Source organism: Pan troglodytes, chromosome 2 (genome assembly GCF_028858775.2).
Source record: "Pan troglodytes isolate AG18354 chromosome 2, NHGRI_mPanTro3-v2.0_pri, whole genome shotgun sequence".
NCBI classification, from domain to species: domain Eukaryota; kingdom Metazoa; phylum Chordata; class Mammalia; order Primates; family Hominidae; genus Pan; species Pan troglodytes.
Window position 1 is genome coordinate 49,919,130 of NC_086015.1, and position 19,979 is coordinate 49,939,108.

A 19,979-nucleotide genomic window follows, 5' to 3' on the forward strand; every position below is an offset into this window, starting at 1 on the left:
CTTCACCGGAGGGTTCTTCTCCTATACACTGGACAGCTTGTCTCAATGTGAGGTCTGTTCAGGGGCTCCCCGTGACTTTGAAAAAAGAGAAGTAATCATGGGCTCCAACACCTGCACCTGACATGTTTTAGATACTCAAAAAAAATCTTTCTCTCCATTCAACGAGTAGTCACTGATTGTTTAGTCACTGTGTGTGGTTAGTAAGTACCACAGCCTTAGAATTCCCCTCCCAGCCAAGACACACCATAGTGCTTCTGCAATAAAGTCTCTCTCTCTCCCCACCTCATGTGCTCCTCCCTTCCAGTTGAGGTCCCTATCCAACATGCTCCTGGGACAATGAGCTAGTTCTCTAATCATTCCTACATTATTAGAACAGACAACCCAGACAGCTAATGACCCATTTAATGTCTTTCTTTGACTTTTATATTATCAAAGCCTAAAAATGACATGCAAATATGTGTCTTTCCAACAGGTGATTCCTTATGAGGTCCTCTCCATATATTTACTTGTATACGCTCAATTGTGGCACCACAAGCTAAGCAAAAAACCTTTATGGTCATATGGAGATGCCTCAAGAAAGAACTTGTAGGGAGTATGGTCGGCACAGGCCCTCTGGTTGCCAGTTCTTCAGGGCCTGCCTCCACTGCAGAGCCGCCCTGCCCAAGCCAGGCCTTCCCAGGGTCACCTGTCTCTGGTGCCTGTGAGACAGAGAATAGCGTCATCTCAGCCCGATGGTGGCACTCTGATGGGCAGAATCCACTCCAGGGCACTCTGCCAGCACACCCTCATGGTGCACTTTTGAAGAAGGGAATCAGCAGGGCCTTGGCTGTCACACGTCACCATTTAGCATTTGCATGACATGGTCAGTGAGAGGGGTGCTGGCCAACCTTGTGCCTGTCGGTCTTTTTAGCCCCTGGTCCTCAGAACAAAATCTGGCTTGGCAAATGCTGGTCGACTCTCCAAAGCCAGGGCTTTGTGAAGCCTTCATGGCAGTTTGAGTTCTCTCTCTGCCCAATCATGCTTCCTCTCACATCCCTCCAAAGGCATTGATTCCTAATAAACACCTTGCACCCCAAACTCCAGCTCAGTACCTCCTAGAGAAGTCGTCCTGCAACAATTTTCTCACCAGGGGCTGCCAATTCCAAGAGCCCACCTAAGTCTGGATGGGTAAGAACACTGGGTATGCAGGAGATCCGTAGTGTGGTTGGGCGCCAGTCACAGAACTCCTCTGAGAAGGCTGAGAGCACGGGTCCTGTCTCATTATAACCTAAGCATTCAGCAGATATGCTTGGGCACCAGCTGCATGCCAGGGGCCCCATGGTGTGTGAGACAGCCACGATACCTCCCAGAATTTTGAGCACCATTGCTAACCCTGATTTACAGAGGAAGGAGCTGAGCCTCAGAGATATCAAGTAACTCATCTGAGCCCATGCAGTTAGTAATTGGCTTTGTCTGACATGGTCAGACAAACCAGCCCTTGCTTTGGAGGGTTGACCAGCATTTGCCAAGCCAGACTTTGTGCTGAGGACCAGGGACTGAAAAGATGGACAGGCACGAGTTTGGCCAGCACTCCTCCCACTGACCATGTCATGCAAATGCTAAATGGTAACATGCCACAGCCAAGGCCCTGCTGACTCCCTTCTTCAAAAGTGCACCATGAAGGTGTGCTGGCAAAGGACAATGGTGTCATCTTCACAGAATCGAGAAGGTTCCTAGCTGCTACCTCTCCCAGGCTCTTCCCCACACACATATGGCTGTGGAGCCTTAATTCCTTCATGAAGAAGCCACAGATTTCACCGGAGGTGTGTGTGTGCAGGTCCAAGGACCCAACACCTGGGCCTAGACATGTGTCTGAACTTTAGAATTCCTGCTGTTGGCTTTCCTCTTCTCCCTGCCCCATTCCCCTGCCTCTCCCATCCCTGGCTCCTCTCTCTCAGATGCAAGACCCATGAATACATTTCCTGGGCCTGGTACAAGATGTGGCTTTAGGTCAGATTCCCTGTGCGGGATCCAGGCATTACTCACTGCTGTCCCCACGTGGCCCCAGATCTCCTCTGCAGCCAGTCAGATGATCTCAAGGGGCATGCAGGCCTCTCAGGTTGGCTCTGTCCACCCTGCCCATGGCCGGTGGTCTGCAGGGCTGGCTTCCGCCCTGGCTCTTCCTCTCTGGGTCTAGGTGGCCAGGCTTAGGCCCCAGTCCCGGGTCTCCCTGGGCTGGGGCTTTCACCAGACCCCAGGCTCAGATCTGAGGAGCTGCCCTAAGCCTCCTCCCCTGCCCAGGGACTGGCATCTCCTTCTGGGAGTCACCCTCCAGGCTTTCCTGAAAAGCTGTGGCTGCTGCCTGGATTCCCTGGCCTGATGATGGCCCTGCCCCTGACCACCTGGACAAACACTGTGCCTGCTCCACCAGCGGCCCTCGCTCAGGCCAGGCTCTGTGGCCAGGTAGGTGCTTCAAGGAACCTGTCTCTTCCTGCGTCTGCTGCAGCATCCTTCTGCAGACTCTCCACTTTCTAGACTTCAAATACACATTTCAAGCACATCTGAATTGTGTCATCTGGAAATTTCTAAACAGTGTAAACAACCCTCAGTCAAGAGCTGGCCGAAGCGTCCCTTCTCGTATTAAAAGGTACTATGGCAATTGCTGATGTGGCTCGCTGCGTGGGCATGGCAAGATGACGTGGCAAAGTCCCAGAGTGACAGTTAGAGCCCCGTTATCCTCCTGTGTGGCACACTGCTTGTCCCTTTCCTTCACAGCACTCCTCTCATTTGTAATTCGCTAGTATTCTTCTTCCTACTGATTGATCCTCTGACTCCTATGTTTGGACCCTCAGCAACAAGCAGCCACGGACTGTGCGTGTTCTTGCTCACGTGTGTCTGCCCAGCAACAGGTACAGTGCCCAGAATGAGAGCTGCGTCTCTAGCATTTGCATGATGTTATGACAGTCTTTGAGGCCAGAAAGAGCTACAGCAATGGAAAATGTTTGGAGACTTGGAGAGTTAGGCAAGAAAGACAGGGACTGAACTCTGAATAGCTGCAGACAGTGAGTCAGCTGGGTAGATTAAGGATGACCTATAGGAAGCAGGGGAGAAAGGAGCAACAGTTTCTTTGATGCTCCTCTCATCAAAACATGGGGTTGATGTCCCCTCTCCTTGAATCTGGGTGGGCTCTGGGTTTGCTTGAACAGTGGAATTTGGTGCAAGGGATGCTGTGCCAGTTTCTGGATGCAGACTCAGAAGAAGAGGCTGGCAGCTTCCACATCCTGTGCCGTGGGAGGCTTGCTCTGGAAGCCCTAAGCTGCCGTGTCAGAAGTCTGCCCACCCTGAGACCACCGTGCTGGAGAGGCCACAAGTAGGCCCAGCATTTCAACTGTTGCTGTAATTAGCCTCATTCAACATTTATTGAGCATTTAGTACATGCTAAGCACTGGGCAAGGTGGTGAGCAACGGCAGACACAGGCATGGTGCTCATGAAGCTCACAATCACAGACACAAGTCACACCATCATAGGAACAAGCTGATGGTTATCAGTACAGGATGCTAGAGAGTGTGACAGGGGACTCTGATCTGCTCTGGAAAGGGGAGGCAGGGAAGGCATCCCTGAGGAGGTAGCGTTTGAGCTGAGAGCTGAAGAATGGACAGGAATGACCTACAGGAAGCAAGGGAGAAAGGGGAGGAGGGCGGTGTGTGCCAAGGCCCTGCACCACTCATACCTGTGGGACATCACTGTCAACTCTCTGGTGAAGTGTCCATGCATGCAATTGGTTTAGGACTTCTCCACTCATGTTCTTTTCTTTTTAAACTTTTTAATTATAGAAATTTAAAAACATACACAAAAGCAGAGGGAATAGTATTAATGCAGGGGTCCCCAACCCCTGGGCCACAGACCACTACTGCTCTGTGGCCTGTTAGGAACCAGGCTGCACAGGAGGAGGTGAGTGGCAGGCAAGTGAGTGAAGCTTCGTCTGTATTTATAGCTGCTCCCCATCGCCTGCATCACCGCCTGAGCTCCACCAACTGTCAGATCAGTGGCGGCATTAGATTCTTATAGGAGCACAAACCTATTGTGAACATGCAAAGGATCTAGACTGTGCACTCCCTATGAGAATCTAACGCCTGGTGATCTGTCACTGTCTCCCATTACCCCGATGAGATCGTCTAGTTGCAGGAAAACAAGCTCAGGCTTCCCACTGATTCTACATTATGGCGAGTTGTATAATTATCTCATTATACATTACAATGTAATAATAATATAAAGTGCACAATAGATGTAACATGCTTGAATCATCCCCAAATCACCTCTCCACCAATGCTGCAGGTCCATGGAAAAACCGTCTTCCACAAAACTGGTCCCCGGTGCCAAAAAGGTTGGGGACCGCTGGTATAATGAAGATGCACATACCCCTCACCCAACTTCAATAATGATTAACATTCTGTCCATTTTTGGTTTCAGCTACACTTCCCACTTTTCTTTCCTTTCCTCTTCTTTGTTTCATCTGCTCCCTTCCTTCTTTTTCCTTCCTTACCTTCTTCCTTTTAAAAACAAGTTTGCTGTAGTATTTTAAAGAAAATCCAAGACATCATGCAATTCCCTTAAAAACTCATGCTCTTATCCTTATAAAGCCCCAAATCACAATTTTAAAACATTAACATAAGAAATGGAGACTGGATGGACTCTTCCTCTGTGTGGTTAGGCCACCACTCAACAAAGGAACCGAAGGAGGGACGGAGTCCCCTGGGGATAGAGCAGCAAGCTTGGAAAGGCCTCACGCCGTGGGTGGCACTTTCTCAGGGGGGTAATCTCCAGGTGGCTCAGAATGCCCTACAGAGGCTGATAAAGGCTGCAGTGAGCTCCAGGGTTTCTCTTGTTCAACTTTTGGAAACCAGGAAGTTTCTAAGGACCACAGGAAAACTGATGTTGCCTGAGACGAGGTGGGACCATCACCCCTAATTCTCACAGGTGTCTCTGAGACAGGAAAGTGATCAGCAGAGTTAAGTGGCTAAAAGAAGAGCCATTGGTGATTGGAGGGTTATGAGTGAGAGGGAAGTCAGAGAGGAGAGGAAGGTAGGGGCACTGTTCAGGCGCAGATGATGAATTTTGATTTATTCCACTTCAGGAAGATTTTTAAGTGGGGTGTGGCATGATCCAATTCATGTTTTAAAGATCTCTAAAGCCCCCAGGAGAAGAAGGGTGGTGGCTGGGGGTTAGGGGCGGTGCAAGGAAGCAGGGAGGCCAGTCAGGAGCTGTTGCAGTTGTTCAGGAAAAAGATGGTGGTGGCGGAGTTGGAGTGAAGGTGGTGGTTGTGGTGTAGAGAGATGGATGGCTTTTGACTTACTCTGGGGGTAGACACAATGGTGAAGATTAGAATTGAAAGAAAGGAAGGCATCAAGGATGACTTGGGTTTTGAATCTGCACGTTTGGGTGGTTGGTGGTGCTGCCCCTGGGAGGAGATGATCAGCAGAGAGCAAGTCTGGGGATGCCACCCCGAAGATGGTAGCCATGAGCATGGGAAGAGCTGAGGTCAAGAGAGAGTGGAGGCTGGCAGCGACCTGGCTAGGAGCAGCTTCCCAGGCATCAACAAGGCAGACTGTGATTGGCTGAGGAGCAAATCAATGGGAAGTGAGGATGTGGAAAGAGGATGTGTAGGTGAAACTTGTGTCAGGTTTGCTATGATAAAGTATCAGGAGTAATCCAATAAAACAACAAGAAAATGTAAATGGATCTCTTTTGGGTTCATTTGCAATTAAATGAAAGAAGTGATTCTAAGAACCTTGCCTGTATTCAATTCAGCTGTGTCCTGGTAACTGTTGCCACAAAATTTAGTGGTATAAAAACAATAACCATTTTATTTTATTCGCCATTTTGTGAGCTGGGAATTTGGAAGGGGCTCAGCAGGGCATATTTAGCTTGGGTTCTCTCGTGTGGCTGCAGTTAGATATTGGCTGGGGCTGTGGCCACTGGAAAGCTTAACTACTGCCTCAGGGCCAGTAGTTGATGCTGGCTGCCATGCAGGGCCCCAGCACACGGCAGCTTCAGCAGGGAGGGCTCAAGGTACTCAGACCTTTTACACGGCAGCTGGCTTCCCCTGTGCAAGAGAACTAAGGGGAAGTTGCAGGTCCTTTTCTGACATGGCCCCGGAAGCCACACAGTGTCCCTCTGCTCTTCCACTGGTCAGAGCAGCCAGAGGCCAGCCCGGAGTCAAGGGACTCAAGACTCCACCTCTTATGGGAAGGGTGTCAAATAACTCTGGGGCCACGTTTTAAAATCACCAAAGGTGGCTACTCTGTAAATTAACTCATCTTTCAATGATCCCAATCACTCGGTCCCCCAACTTGACTAGCTGACTAATGCCCAGAAGGAATCAAAAGAGCCAAGAGAGTAAAAGGGATTGGACAAGGTGTGGATGTTTTTCTCAATGATAACAGCTATCACATTTTGAGGCACAGAGTAGCTAAGTGACTTGTCCCAAGCCAGAGGAAGTAGGTAGTGGCACTAGGAGTTGGATCCATGTCTTTCTGATTCTAGAACCCAATCTCTTAGAGGCTGTTGTACTTTCTCCCCAGTTGAAGTTCAAGCACTGATGTTCCAGTGGTCAGTTTGCACCATATGATCTGGATATAGCTCTTCTCACAGAGGCCCTGAGTCAGGAGGACAGGGGGCCCTAGCTGGGCCAGCCCCTAGGCAGGGGAAGAGGAACTCTGGCCATATTGTGGCTTCCTCCCAGGCCCTCCCCGCTCATGGCTTTATGCCGTTCAGTTTTGCTGGTAAGTAGGTCACCCCTTTGGTGAATGCAGAAAGACATCAACAACTGTGTAATGACTCCAGCATATAGGAATTGGGCATTTGGTTTTTTACTGGGAATTTGAGATGGCCGTAAGATGATGTGAATGTCTTTTTAGAAATTAGTTTTCACATTTTAAAAGTTAAACTGGCACCTACTAAAAATACTTCAAACGACATAGAAAAGTATAAAGAGAAAAGTAAAAGCATCTTATTCCTGCCACCAACTCCAAAGCCCCACCAGCTCCATCTGCCGAGGCAGCCACTGCTGTGTCCAGCGTCTTTGTCAGGAAATGTCGCATGGGTGTGAATAGTGTTCGTCACGTAGTCTCCCAGGGTGCCGTCATATACTGCTTCAATCCAACCCACTTTGAACAAATCCTTTCCTGTTTTTTGCTATCACAGACATTGTGGCCATGAAGATTGTTGCGTGTGTTTTTGCGTACTTGTATGAGTGTATCTGGAGGAGAAGGTGGGTGTTTTACCGAAGATGAAAATTGAGGTGGAAATATGTGCAAGAAGGGAAGATTATAGACTCTTTGGTAGAAATATTACAAAAATGGTCCCAATTCTCTACCCCTCACTGTCCCTGTGCCCTTTATAAAGTGACTTTGCAGTTCCTCCCATCCAGAGGAGTCCCTTTTCCCACACCTGGAATCTGGGCTGGCCTGTGACTTGCTCTGACCAACAGAACACTGTTGAAATGATGCGCCAGGTCTGAGACTGGGCTTTGCGAAGCTCGGGAACTTTTACTCACTCTCTTGGAAACCTGCTCAGTGGCCATCTGAATAAGCCCAGGCTATCCTGTTGGGGTCAGGGAGACCACATGAAGTACAGCCAAGTTGTCTGGCCAAGACCATCCTAGCCTAGCCAGCCTTCCTTTGACCAACTGACCACAGATGTAGGAGTCAACCCCAGCCGCGATTAGCCAATGAGCAGCCAACCCTCAGACATGTGGGAGCACAGCCTCAATGCGTAGCTGACCATGGGCAGACAAGGGAGTGAGCCCACCAAGAGTCCAGAGCCCCCAGTCAACCTGCATATTCGTGAGCAAAATAAATCTTCAGTGATTTAAGCCACGGTTTTGAGGTTGTCCAACTTCAAATAACGCAGAATAATGCAGCTTGGTCTGACAACAGGTAACTGATACAGCCTTTTGTATTAACAATCATAGTAAAGGTCTGAAGGTCAAGGGCTGCCATAGCAAATCCTGGTTTATGGAAAAGCTTTTTATAAGTCATCAGATAATCTATATTCAAGTAAAATGAGAATGGTTTAGAGAAAACCACTCCTACAGCTGTCTCAGCATAACGCAGTAGCAGTAATATGTTCTGTAAATGGTTCAGACTTACCATCTTCCCTGGGTCTTGGTTCCTCATCTGTAAAAGCGGGCTGACTTATAGCAAGAGCCTAGAAAATTATACAATTACACAAATTAAACAATGCTACTATTGTTACTATTAACAAACCAGTGCTGCAATGAGCTGATCTTTCTCTTGTTTTTCATGAGGACCTGCCACAACCTAAAGATCCTTAACTTTTTTTTTTTTGGCCTCATCCACACCTTTGACAATCTGACAAAGCCTATAGCCCCTTTCTCAGAATGCTTTAAAATGCAAACAATAAAATAGAATTACAAACCAATTAAACTGAAATACAATTCTCCAAATATTAAACCAGATATATGAACTAGTAATATATGTGTCTTTTTACTAATGCATTACATAAAATCTATCAGATCTAATGACAACCTTCATTTCTGAGTGGAGATAAACATAAACGATATTTTGAGAGTCTGCAGAAATTGTCATGTAATATGAAAATATCTGCCATTTCTACTGGTGACAAAGTGACAGGTCTAGCTAGTACTAGTGTGGCATGTTGTCTCTAGTCATAATTGAAGGAAGACTTAAATTTTAATTAGTAGTTAGGGTAAAGATGTCATTTTTTCCCCCACCCATTTTCAAAGACCTTTGATTCTGTGTACGGACCAGCTTAGGAACTCCCTCCTAAACTTACCTCCCCAACGCATACCCCCTGGATACTTTCTCCATTTCTTAAAATTTAGACATGTATGGAACTCTTCTGGATTTGGGGAAGGGGACGTTTTTCCACTCAGAAATGATCTGCCAGTTGGCACCAGAACACTTGAATAAAAATATAAGCCATAAAAAGTTACGGTTGTAAACTATTTTACCCTTAGAATAGTTTTATACCAGGGGATTCATTTAGAAACACCCTCCTGTCCAAGACTGAAATTTCCATCATTGCGCCCTAGTGCTTGGGCTAATGGATTTGAGGAAGACAGCCTGGTTCCAAGATTCAAGGATCACAGGTAGAGTTAAATTAGGAGACAGATCAATTAGTTCATTTCCTCCTTTCCTCAAATTCTAATCAAAACAGTGGTGACGCAGCAATGCTCACCAGGACCACCTGCTCCAGCATCACCTGGAGGACCTGTGAATGGGCCAGACCTGATGAACCAGAATTGGAATGGGTGGTGCCCATGGATCTGCATTTTTTTTTTTTGAGACAGGGTCTCACTCTGTCCCCCAGGCTGGAGTGCAGTGGGGCAATCACAGTTGCAGCCTCAAACTCCCAGGCTTAAGGGATTCTGCCACCTCAGCCTCCCCAGTAGCTGGGACTAGAGGCGCCTGGCTAATATTTGAATTTTTTTTGGTAGAGACGGGGTCTCCCTATGTTACGCAGGTTGGCCTTGAACTCCTGGCCTCAAGTGATCCTCCTGCCTCGGCCACCCAAAATGCTGGGATTATAGACATGAGCCACCACACCTGGCTGGATCTGCATTTTAATATGCCTTCAGGTAACTAAAGCAAGAGAACCTTCTCCTAAGAATCTCTCTGCAACTTCCTTTTATTTACTGACACCTAATAAATGAACAGTTGACTCTGGAGCAAAACTGAGCCCTGGGTGAGTCTTGGGCTTTTCCTGATGGCTCAATACCTGAAACTTTCATAACCAAAGAAGATGGGGGCCTGATCCAGGACCAGTTCTGGTCTCCTTGTCCTTCTTCCACTGGTCACCTTCAGGGCATGAATGTGTGGTCCTCTTTCTGAGACCACCCAACAGCTGGGTGGCGTCCCTGCTGGTGGAGAGGAGCTGCCTCTTCCAAGACCTTGGGTTCCACATAGGAACCCTGTCGCTCATTCACAAGCCTCGTGGGAGGACTGGACTGAGGCTGCTGCCCCTGCTGCTTGTGAAAGCATGCAGGGCCCTGTTTGTGAAAGCTTGCAGGGCCCTGAAGCCACCTCTGAGGCAGAGGAACAAACCGGCTTGTCTTTCCACATCAGCAGTCACTGCCTTTGGTGTCTGTTTCCTCAATGGTCCAGGCTTCCTTACATTAAAGTGCTGCCTCCACCAGATGCATGGGGCAGCTTCAGCCACACCGACACTGTCATTTCTCACTGCCCCTTTCTTCCAATGAGAAAGATGGCTTCTGCTAAGCAGCCCTGGGTCCAGCCCTCCCTGCAGCCTTTAGGGAGGCCCTTTCTGTTACCCCTCTTTTCTCATCACTGCTTTGCTCTCCTATCTTTTATCCCCGCACCGCCCCCCTCCACCCCACCCTTCTCCCTCACCAGCTTTTGTCTCTCAAGCCGGGGAGAAGATAGCACCTGCCCCACTGACCTGGAAGACGGACGTTTTGGCCTCCCAGAAATGGCTTCCTTCTCTCCTCCGAGGCTCAGTCAGAGTCGGCCTTGGGAGCAGAAAGTGGGGGAGACCTCCTGAAATCATTTTTTCTGTGATGATTCTATGGACCCACAGGCCCGAAGACAGACCTGTCCTAGAAACGAGGACTTCCTTTTGGTAAGGACACTCATGCATCTCAGGTTTTGTTCATTTTTTAGCTAAAAAAGACTTAATTCATTCAAGGCTTTAGATGGGGCTGTCAACTCTTAGATAACCTCAGTGCCAGCATGGTGGGAGGTGTGAGGAAACCACACTAGTCTCTGACCTCCCCAGAGCTTGCAGGATGGGGGCGGGAGGAGGGGACACACATCAAAGCCCAGAGGTTGGCCATCACCCTTCTGCTCGCATTACCATCCTTCTTCAGAAAACAGCGGGTGTGGGAAAAGTAAAAGGCTGACCTTTCTCTCACCCCTAACCCACTTTGAATGTCTTTCATAATTGCTATGCTTTCCCCCCGCCCGGCTTTTGAGGCTTCAGCTTCAACTGCTGTCTCAAAAAAAGTCCGTTTTCTCATCTTGGGCTACTGGTTTCACCATCTGTTTGCTCTTCAGATGTGTGTGGGTGGCAAGAGGAGATTTTTCCCACGCATCTTCAAACTGAAAGGGCTGACCTTGCTGTGAGGAGCCTTCTGAGTCACCCAGGAGTCTCTGCATCCTCAGCCCTCACCCGGCAGACGTGGCAGGGAGGGGCGGGGCACCTCTATGTGCCACAGAGTCTGTGAACACTGAACTGGGCCCAGATTACCTGGAATCAAGCGTGGGGCTTGGAAACCCTCCAGCAAAGACTTGGGTCATCTTGAGTTACTCTGCAGTTTAGCAGGGTGGGGTGAGGTGGAATGGAGGATTTTGACCTGGAGGTCCCCAGATCCCAGCCCCAGATGCACAGCACACACATATATGTATGTCTCAACTGTTTCTTGTTCTAGCCCCCAGCCCATGAGGCCCCCAAGCCTCAGGAAGGACTGTTGTATTAACAAAGAAACTCTCTGGCTCTGTCATTTGGGGCAGGTGGAGTAACTATCTGCCATTACTTCAATCTGGTTACTAGATAGATACTTGATTTGAGGGCACCTTTTTATTTTTTTGAGACAGGGCCTCACTCTGTCACTCGTGGAGTGGCACGATCTTGGCTCACTGCAGCCTCTACTGAGTTGGGACTATAGACATGCACCACTACACCTGGCTAATTAAAGAAAAAAAAATGTAGAGACGGGGTCTCACTGTGTTGCCCAGGTGGTCTCGAACCCCTGGGCTCAAGCAATCCTCCTGCCTTGGACTCCCAAAGTGTTGGGATTACAGGCGTGAGCCACTGCGCCCAGCCCAAGGGCATCTTTGACATAAGAGGGGGTGCGGGGGTGGGACTGAGTGACCAGCTATCATTGCCCGTATCTCCTCCTGCAGGCCCACCCTTTCCCTCCTCTGCCACCGGAGTGTTTCAGGAGCCTCTATTCCTGGCAGAGTTAGTTGCCAGTGGGAATGCTGATGACTTTTTGGCTGACCCAGGGCACTGGGACTGACCCGAGAGGTCAATTCAGTATTTTTTGAGTCCCTTCCTGCCTGGCATGTTGCTCGATGCTGCGGTGGGGAGAGAAGGGAGGAGGGAGATGAAGATAAAGATGAAGGATTCACTGTCTTTTATCCTTGGGAGAGAACCAGAGTTACAGAAAATGTGACTTCTTCCATGGAGTAACAGATTAAAGAAGAGGCTACACGAAAGTCTGGCAGCAGGAGAGGGCTGGCGGAGGAAGGGTGGTGAAGGGGTGGTGTGGGGAGGTGTTCTTTTGAGGTGCAGAGCACTCCAGGGACAGAGCCCTGGTCATCCCTGGAGTGGGGGTGTGAGGTGAGTGTGGGTGGGCTGCCCAGCCTGAGCTCAGTCCAACATCAAGCAGTGACCAGGGCATGCCCCTCTAGGCCTCTGTCCAGGCTCTTTGCTGACCCAGCCAGAGAAAGGTATGCGGGAATGGGAAGGCTGACTTCTTCCTCTGCCAGCCATCTCAGCCTGGCAGTCTTGCCCAGCTTTGTACCTCATATTGACCAATCATGGTTTTAGGCCATCCATGATGCTTCTCCCCAGCCCCATTGTTCCGGTAAACTCAGAAGTCTGCTCTTTGCTCAACATGCTCTGTGGGTGCCCTGGGAGATCTGGACATTTGAGCTGAGGCTAGAAGCGCATAGGGCACAACAGCATGGATTGAAAGACAGGCTGTCTCAGGCAGGTCTAAACACCACCCTCACAGCAGGCCAGGAAGCAGCCAGGTGCCAGGCCACCTGGAAACTTCCCAGAACATCTGCTGACTCAAGTCCTCCTGAAAAGCCACCATAAAAGATGCTCTATTTCCCAGCAGCACAGCTCAACCCCAACTCAGCTCTGTATAACTTCGTGATGCACTTTATGTCCCAAAAAAATGAGAGACAAATGTCTAAATGTCATAGTGTTTACTTTATTTAAATCCTGAGGTTAAAAAGGAAAGTATTTCCACATGGCATGGCAGACACTATAAAATAATATGCTTAGGGATACAAAAGTTTTCCACCCCATTGTGCAGGTGGGGTGCTGGTATTTGATGTGCTTCTAGATAATTCTTTGGCAGATAAGAATGAATTGGGGTCCCAGACCCACCATCCCGTAAGGCCACATGAATTGAGGATTAATCAATTAAAGTGCAATTCCAAATGTTGAGCCTTCCAAATGAGGCTTGGGTATTGCTCTGCAGCCACCAGAGGCAGAGTGTCTCTGCATAACATACGTCAAGCAGCCTTTTTTTTTTTATTAAATCAGAGATGCCTCCCCAAATTTCAAGATGTACTTTATTATTTTAAAAGTGCTTAAGAGGAAAGAGAGAATTATTAATTCAGTCTCTCCTGTTTCCTTGGAAGAAACGTAATGAAATGAGAAGAACTTACTAAGGTTCCCCTACAAAGTGCTTTCTTGTAAGTGTTTTGTAAACAAGAATGGCTGTCTCGATGGTCTTTGTGTACATGACCATCCTTGGTTCTAAGCATCACAAATGGCTTCTCTCTGCTTTAATTCCCAACACCTCTGAGCCAAGGACAGTTTCTTGGTCTAAAGAATTCTCATATGTAGAATCATGCACACTTTTAAAAATGAAACTCCTTTAAAATTTCATCAGTGGACATCCAACCATATCATAAAACACAGGCTCTGTGATTTCATCCCCAACTGGCGATTTCCTTTCATTTGGGCCTGAAATAGTTTCACCACCTTCGATGATAATTTTAAAATTTCCAAAACACCATTTATTCTTGAGTTATATGACGTGGCTTTTCATTTCCATTTTCCAAACCCTGTGGAGTTTTTCAGTTCCCGTGTCTTTGCCTGCTCTTGGTCCAGTCCACCTGGAATCCAGTGTGTTGAGGTCAAGCACTCTGTAGAGTCCACTTGGACCTGGAGGACAACACTTTGTGCCAAACGTGCCTCCTTGTTTGTGGGTAAGTGAATCTGACAGTTTGGCATGTTCTTGAAGGTGGTGAGTGGCTTCAGTGGCATGATGAAGAAGGCATCTGGTATCGATATGAAGACGTGACTGTTATTCAGAGAGATGAGCCATCAAGGGGCTGCCCCTTTTTAAAAAAAAAAAAAAAAAAAGAGTGATCTGGGATCCCAAGGACGCTTCCTTCTGGCTGATTTCTAGTGTAATTCAGTCTAGCCAGGGCTACCACCTGCAGCAGTGGTTCTTCAATTGCTATTTGCATTTCTTTAAAGTACCCCAGTCCTTAATTCTCAGTAAAGTTGGGAATCTGATTAATATCAGAATAAAGCTATTTATAAAAGCCACTCTTAAATATGCCAAGATGTTTTGTAGCTGCAGAGAGCACAGCAAACTTGAGCTTAAACAGCATCCTAATGAAATACAAATGTCCACCCAGCACAAAAAATAAATTCGCTAATGAAACCACATAGTTAGGAAGTCACCTCAGGGCACAGGGCAGTCCTCCCAATGCAGCAAAGGCTTTTTTTGAACAACAGCAGTCAGTGCTCAAGGTGGTGCACGCAAGACATCCAGCTCTCCTGGAGGAGTGGTTCTGGGTAAGCTGCACCCGGTCCTCTGCTGTGATGAGTGACATGTTCAGGAAGGACCTCAGATGGAATGTCCCAGGCCCCAAACCCATTAGCTACTCAGTGAACGGTGGTTCTTGTTGCATATGGTGCCAGTGACACTTCAGAAGGTCATCAGCTTGGCCAGAGTCTCCGCAGTATCCTTGGAAAGCCAAGCACTCAAAGATTCTAGATTGCTCTGGGTTCTCTTTTGTTAGTTTCTTTCTAACAGTGAACAAGCTGACTTCTGATTATCCTTTGCAAGTGGCTGGATGGATTCAAAGTTAGCATGATTTGCTCTGAATCATCTCAGGCCACGTGGCATGCCTGTGAGGACAAACATCAGGCCAAGAAGAGTCGCTGGGGGCCTGGCCACTTCTATTCCAGTACTAAGCATGGTCAGAGCCTTGGCCAGGGGAAGATGATTGAGCACCTGATGGCTTTCTGCCAGAAGGGGCTGCTCCAAGGAAGCCGAATGCAAGAGGCCCAGCTTTTCTCTGGGCAGCCTCTTTGAAAGGTTCTATTCCCTGTTCCCCATGCCTTGCTTAAAAACTGACTGGAAGTGCCCAACTCTCCTGTTTAAAGGTCTGAGTCCATTCCAGAAATGACCTCTTACTTGTGGCCCCACAAAAGTCCTCTTTGTTGGTGGTGAGGTTGTGGCTGCTGGTGTGTGGTGGGTTTGGGGTCTCTGTTGGACTTGGTCTGGAGTCCCTGACCCATTCTCAAGCCCTTAAAACCAGCCAGACCAGGGTTATGACAAAGAGAAACTTTGGGAAATGTGTGACTGGACTTGGGTCACAAGGGTAGCTGGAGGAATTGCCGGGCCCAGCTCTCAGATTCTCAGATAGCCTGTCTGGTGCTCTCTCCCTCACCCCTGGCCAAACTGGGACCTTTTGTCAGATGCTCTGTTCACCCATGGAAGAACCTGGGGCCTGACTGCAGGCAGCTGGTTCCATGAACAAGGGACGAAGAGCTGTCCAAGGTGAGCTATCTGTTGTTGGGGAAGAAAAGGACCACAGAGAACAGGGAAGATTAACTAATTCTTGTCTGGAAACAGGGAACAGGATCTCTCTGCCTCGAGGGGGGATGTCTCCTGGAGGTCTGGTGTGGGCTGAGCAGTGGGAAGTGGGCAAATGGGCTGTTGGGGAACCTGTCAGGAGGGGAGTGGGGCCCAGGGATCCATCATGCCTCTGTTTACTCTGTTACTTTGGTTCTTAAGTTATCAAAGACTTTTGTTAAGAAGGCCCCAATGTTTGAAAGTGGTTCTAATCCTGGCTATGATCATTAGTAAACATGTCTGCAGGTGGGGCAGAAGCTCTTATTTATATAAACAAAAGTGGGCCATCAGCTGAGGAGTAGCTCTAAAGCCAATGCACAATCCTGCTCTGTGGTCACGACATCCACACTGGCTGGCATTTGGGCATTAGATGTAGTGTACACACAGCCACTGCAGGCCCCAAGTACAGTGGGTTTTGCTCTTGGATTATCTTTACTTCTGATTCTTAGGGCAATGCTTTGAGCTGTGGAGAGGTCTGGCTGAGTGAAGGGCTTTATTTGAGGACAGAATCACCCAGACAAAAGGGCCAGAAAGAGTGCAGCTTAGAGGCCCCTCCAACACTGCTGAGTTCTGGAGCAGCCTCCAGCTTACTGGGGCAGTGAGGGACAAGAGCATGACTGGAGGAGCTGGTCAGGATCTCAGGGGGGTCCCCTGGCACCCTGACTCCCATGATGGCTGTGTACCTCCTTTTCCCAGGAGTACCTGAGGGCGTCACAGCCCGAGGATTCACAGGGCATGGCCAGGGCACCCAGCTCAGTCTCCAAGATGCAGGGCCCTGATGGGGCAGGGCAGAAAATCTCTCCACAGGCAGAAGTTGGAATCACCCCTGCCCGTGAAACTCTCCACAAGAGGCCTGTAGCCAACCGTGCTCCCAGGAGAGGCTGATGGTCTCCTGGGTGTTTAAACCTTTGGCAGAGCATCCCTTTGGGTGTGAGAACAGCTGAGTCTCTACTTAATGGAAACATTGCCTGAGCCCTTCAACGCCTCGGGGGCTAAGAGTGGCCGGTGCAGAGTGCTGAGCACAAAGTCCTCCCCAGACACCGCCTCTGAGGGGCAGCCCAGGGGCCTCTCTTCCAGAGGGGCAGAGTTGATGATTTTGGAGCAGCTGACTTTTTAAAAAAATGCTTTATGTGACAGGTGAGGAAGAGCAGTGTTTCCTGTGGATGAAGTGAAGTTACTGAGGTGCTGAAGCTACATGAAATCACTTCCATCGTAGATCACAGGCCGATCAACCGTCAAGTGATAAAATACCTTTTTAGAGACAAACCTGAGGAAACAGAAATGGAAAGGGAGGGTGTTACCTGAGAGCTGAAAGTCCGAGGGGTGGCAGCTGCTGCTGAGGCCTCTGTGGTCACTGCAGTGACCTGGTTGGGTGTGGGTCCTGGAGCCCCATGCCCCATTTCCTGTCTGTCTAGTGGAGTTCTCTCCCTGTGAGGGTCAGGGGGTCTCGGGACATCACTGTGGACTCTCCTGAGGCTTGGGTGCAGAAATGCCCTTTTGATCACAGGCTGTGAATATCACCTCCCTCACCTGGCTGCTCTGAAGCAGCTGGTGGTGGGGACTGCACAGTGTGTGTATGGTGGTGTGAGGAGCAGGCAATGGGAGGAGGCATATGGTGGAGGCCAGCACGGATTTTTTTCCGACTCGGCAGCTAACTCAGTTCTGATATCCATAGTTTGGAAATCTCAAGTAGGCCCCTGAGATGACCTTGATGGGCCAAGGCCAGAGTTTGTCACAGCACCATGGCCACCTCTAGGGGTAACTGGGAGCCTGCTCGGGCTTGGGACGGTGCTCTGCCCTCATCACATCTCTCCTCGGTCTCTCCATCAATCCACAGTGTGGCCGCCACTGCAGAGTAGGAAATGGAGACTCAACTAAGGGCCGCTGGGGGAAGAGCAGAGCTTGGGCCTGGTGGTCCCCAACCCATTCTCCTAACCACTGCCCTATCCTGTTCAAGAGGGGCTGGGGCTCATGTCCACTCTTGGGGTAGAGGGTGGCTCCAAAGAGAGCTCTCTGGCCATGATAGGTCTATGCCATGAGGTCCTGCTAACTCCAGGGGTGCTTTCATTTCCACTTGGGAGTGTACGGAGGGGCAGGAGGGGGTGAGGTGGGAAGTTCATCTTCCAACCCCTCCTCTGGTGGGCACTCTTGGCCACAAGCCCTGGCAGTTCAAGGCCTGGAGGTGGTGAGGGGATGACTCAGGTTTTCCCTAGTGTCCTGTCTAGTTATTCTGCTAAGAGCCAAGTACCCATGCTGGGGATGTGACCAGTAGCCCAGGACCTTGCTCAGAGAGGATGTGGCCAGAAAAAGATCAGGCAGTTCTCTCTAAAGAGCCGGTTCCAGTTAAGGGGTCTGTGCTGAAGCAGAAGACATAAACAGGGGCAGGTGCCCAGCCCCTCTCCAAATGATTGGCAGATACTCAGTCAATGCTGGTCCTGTCTCCACTCCCCTCCTGCTGTCCCTCTGGCCTCATCTCCCTCCATTCTCATTCTCTTGTCCAGCTTCTCCCCCATCTCCCAACCTATACACTCCTGAACCTTAGCTGGTTCTCAGAGTGCTTCCCAGAGATGGCACCTGCCGCTCCCGCCACATGGCCAGGGGCTTTGTGGTGCAGTTTTGGGCCTGCTTATCTCAAGCTCTGCCCTTCCTTCTTTTATTTTTCCCTTTCTCGTTCATTCATTCATTCAGTCCTTCCATCGTATTTCCTGAGCCCCTTCTTTGGGCAGGGCAGTGGCAGAGCAGTGGGAATCAATATCAGAGAGAGGGAAAGGGCACCTTGGTTATTAAGAGTTCAGACTGGCCAGACCGCCTGGTTCAGATCCAGCTCCACCACTGGCTGTGTGACTTAGGAGTGTCACTCCTCTACCCCTCAGCAGTGACATGGTAAGACTCTGCAAGCATGAGCCTGTGTGTCACAAAATCTCTAAAGAACACTGGAACACCAGAGGAGAGGGGTCAACAATCAAAGAACAATTAATAATAAGTTACTGACAAATAATTGGTTTTGAGTGTCCACCTCTGCTCTTTAGAAGAGGTGAAAGAGAGGCCTGGAGATGTGGAGCTGGTGCCTGAGGTGGCCCTACCTTGAGAAGGTATTGTCGAAGATGAGCATGTAGATGCCGGGTGTGCGAACCTTGAGCTGGCCCTGGATGTTCTCCTTGTGGGAGTTGCATCGGGTCGTGGGAATGAGGACCTGGGAGGGAAAGCAGGTAGGCAAAAACATCACAGAGGCTGAGAGGGCCCTCCGCATCCTCAGGGAAGACCCTTTATTTTGGGGTAGGAGGCTGAGTGTGTTGCCCAAGTTCACAGATGAGCAGGGCCGGAGCTGTGACCAGCCCCAGTAGTGGCACAGTGCCATCCCACAACCTGAGGCTGTTGATGACTCGTGGCTATGAGTTTCTTCCAGAATCACGACTTGGTCAGCACCCTTTAGGAGTCATCCCCTAGCCTTGAACATAGAAGATGCTAGAACACTCCACGGGCTAAAGGAGAAGCCCTTTTCTGCCTTCAGGATATGAAGCTTGGTCTAGGTGGGATCCACCTGTCCAGCTGCCTCCTGTTGGTCCTGGTGCTGCCCTTGGGTCTTGCAGGACAGGCTGAGACCTCCTTCCAGATAACAACCTTCCAGGCACAAAGCTGCTGGGCCCACTCTCCTCCAGGCTCGACATCTCTGGCTCCACCTAGGTCTGTCTCCTGGCTGTGCTTTGGCTGGTCCATGTGCCCCAGGACCCTTTCATCTTCCTGCGCCTGGGCCTCAGCCTCCTATTCACTCTCTGCCTTCCCTGAGAATGAGAAATTAGTCCCAGGAGACACTGATATTGATTCTTTTTCCAGATGATTTTTGAAGGGCCTCACTGTCAGAGACAAAATCTGTGCCAAGGGTGTGTGCTAGACAGGGCCAGGGCTCAGGGGGAGGTCTTTGAATGGCTCACTTCTTCCCCACCAGGGCAGGCTCTTCAACCTACTTACCAGCTAAGACACAGGCCTCATTTTAAAACTGAAAATATGCTAGGAGATAAGGCAGAGCCAGCCAACATTTTTTTTCCTTTTTTTTCCTGAGATGGAGTCTTACTCTGTTGCCCAGGCTGGAGTGCAGTGGCATGATCTTGGCTCACTGCAATCTCCACCTCCCAGGTTCAAGCAGTTCTCCTTTCTCAGTGTCCCGAGTAGTAGGGATTACAGGCACCCACCACCATGCCCGGCTAATTTTTGTATTTTTAGCAGGGATGGAGTTTCACCATGTTGGCCAGGTTGGTATCGAACTTCTGACCTCAGGTGATCCGCCCGCCTCAGCCTCCCAAAGTGCTGGGATTACAGGTGTGAGCCACCATGCTAGGCTAGACCCAACCAACATTTAAAATTTTTTTTTTTTTTAAGATG

At 49.4% G+C, this 19,979-nt stretch overlaps 1 protein-coding gene across 3 annotated transcripts in view; it reads right to left on the reverse strand.

Annotated features, from left to right (window-relative positions):
• Nucleotides 1-12,906: 12,906 nt before the first annotated feature.
• FYCO1 (FYVE and coiled-coil domain autophagy adaptor 1) overlaps nucleotides 12,907-19,979 on the reverse strand; it is a 77,723-nt gene continuing 70,650 nt past the window's right edge. For 2 of the 3 annotated variants that reach the window (XM_003309767.7, XM_016940897.4), the window contains exons 17-18: nucleotides 18,683-18,792; nucleotides 12,907-16,866 (exon numbers count right to left, since the gene is read on the reverse strand). In XM_003309767.7, the coding sequence (XP_003309815.3) occupies nucleotides 16,791-16,866; nucleotides 18,683-18,792 (186 nt within the window). In that variant the 3' untranslated portion in view covers nucleotides 12,907-16,790. Of the gene's footprint in view, nucleotides 16,867-18,682; nucleotides 18,793-18,839; nucleotides 19,382-19,979 lie in introns of those variants that run through there. The other variant, XM_009445349.5, reaches the window with a different exon arrangement.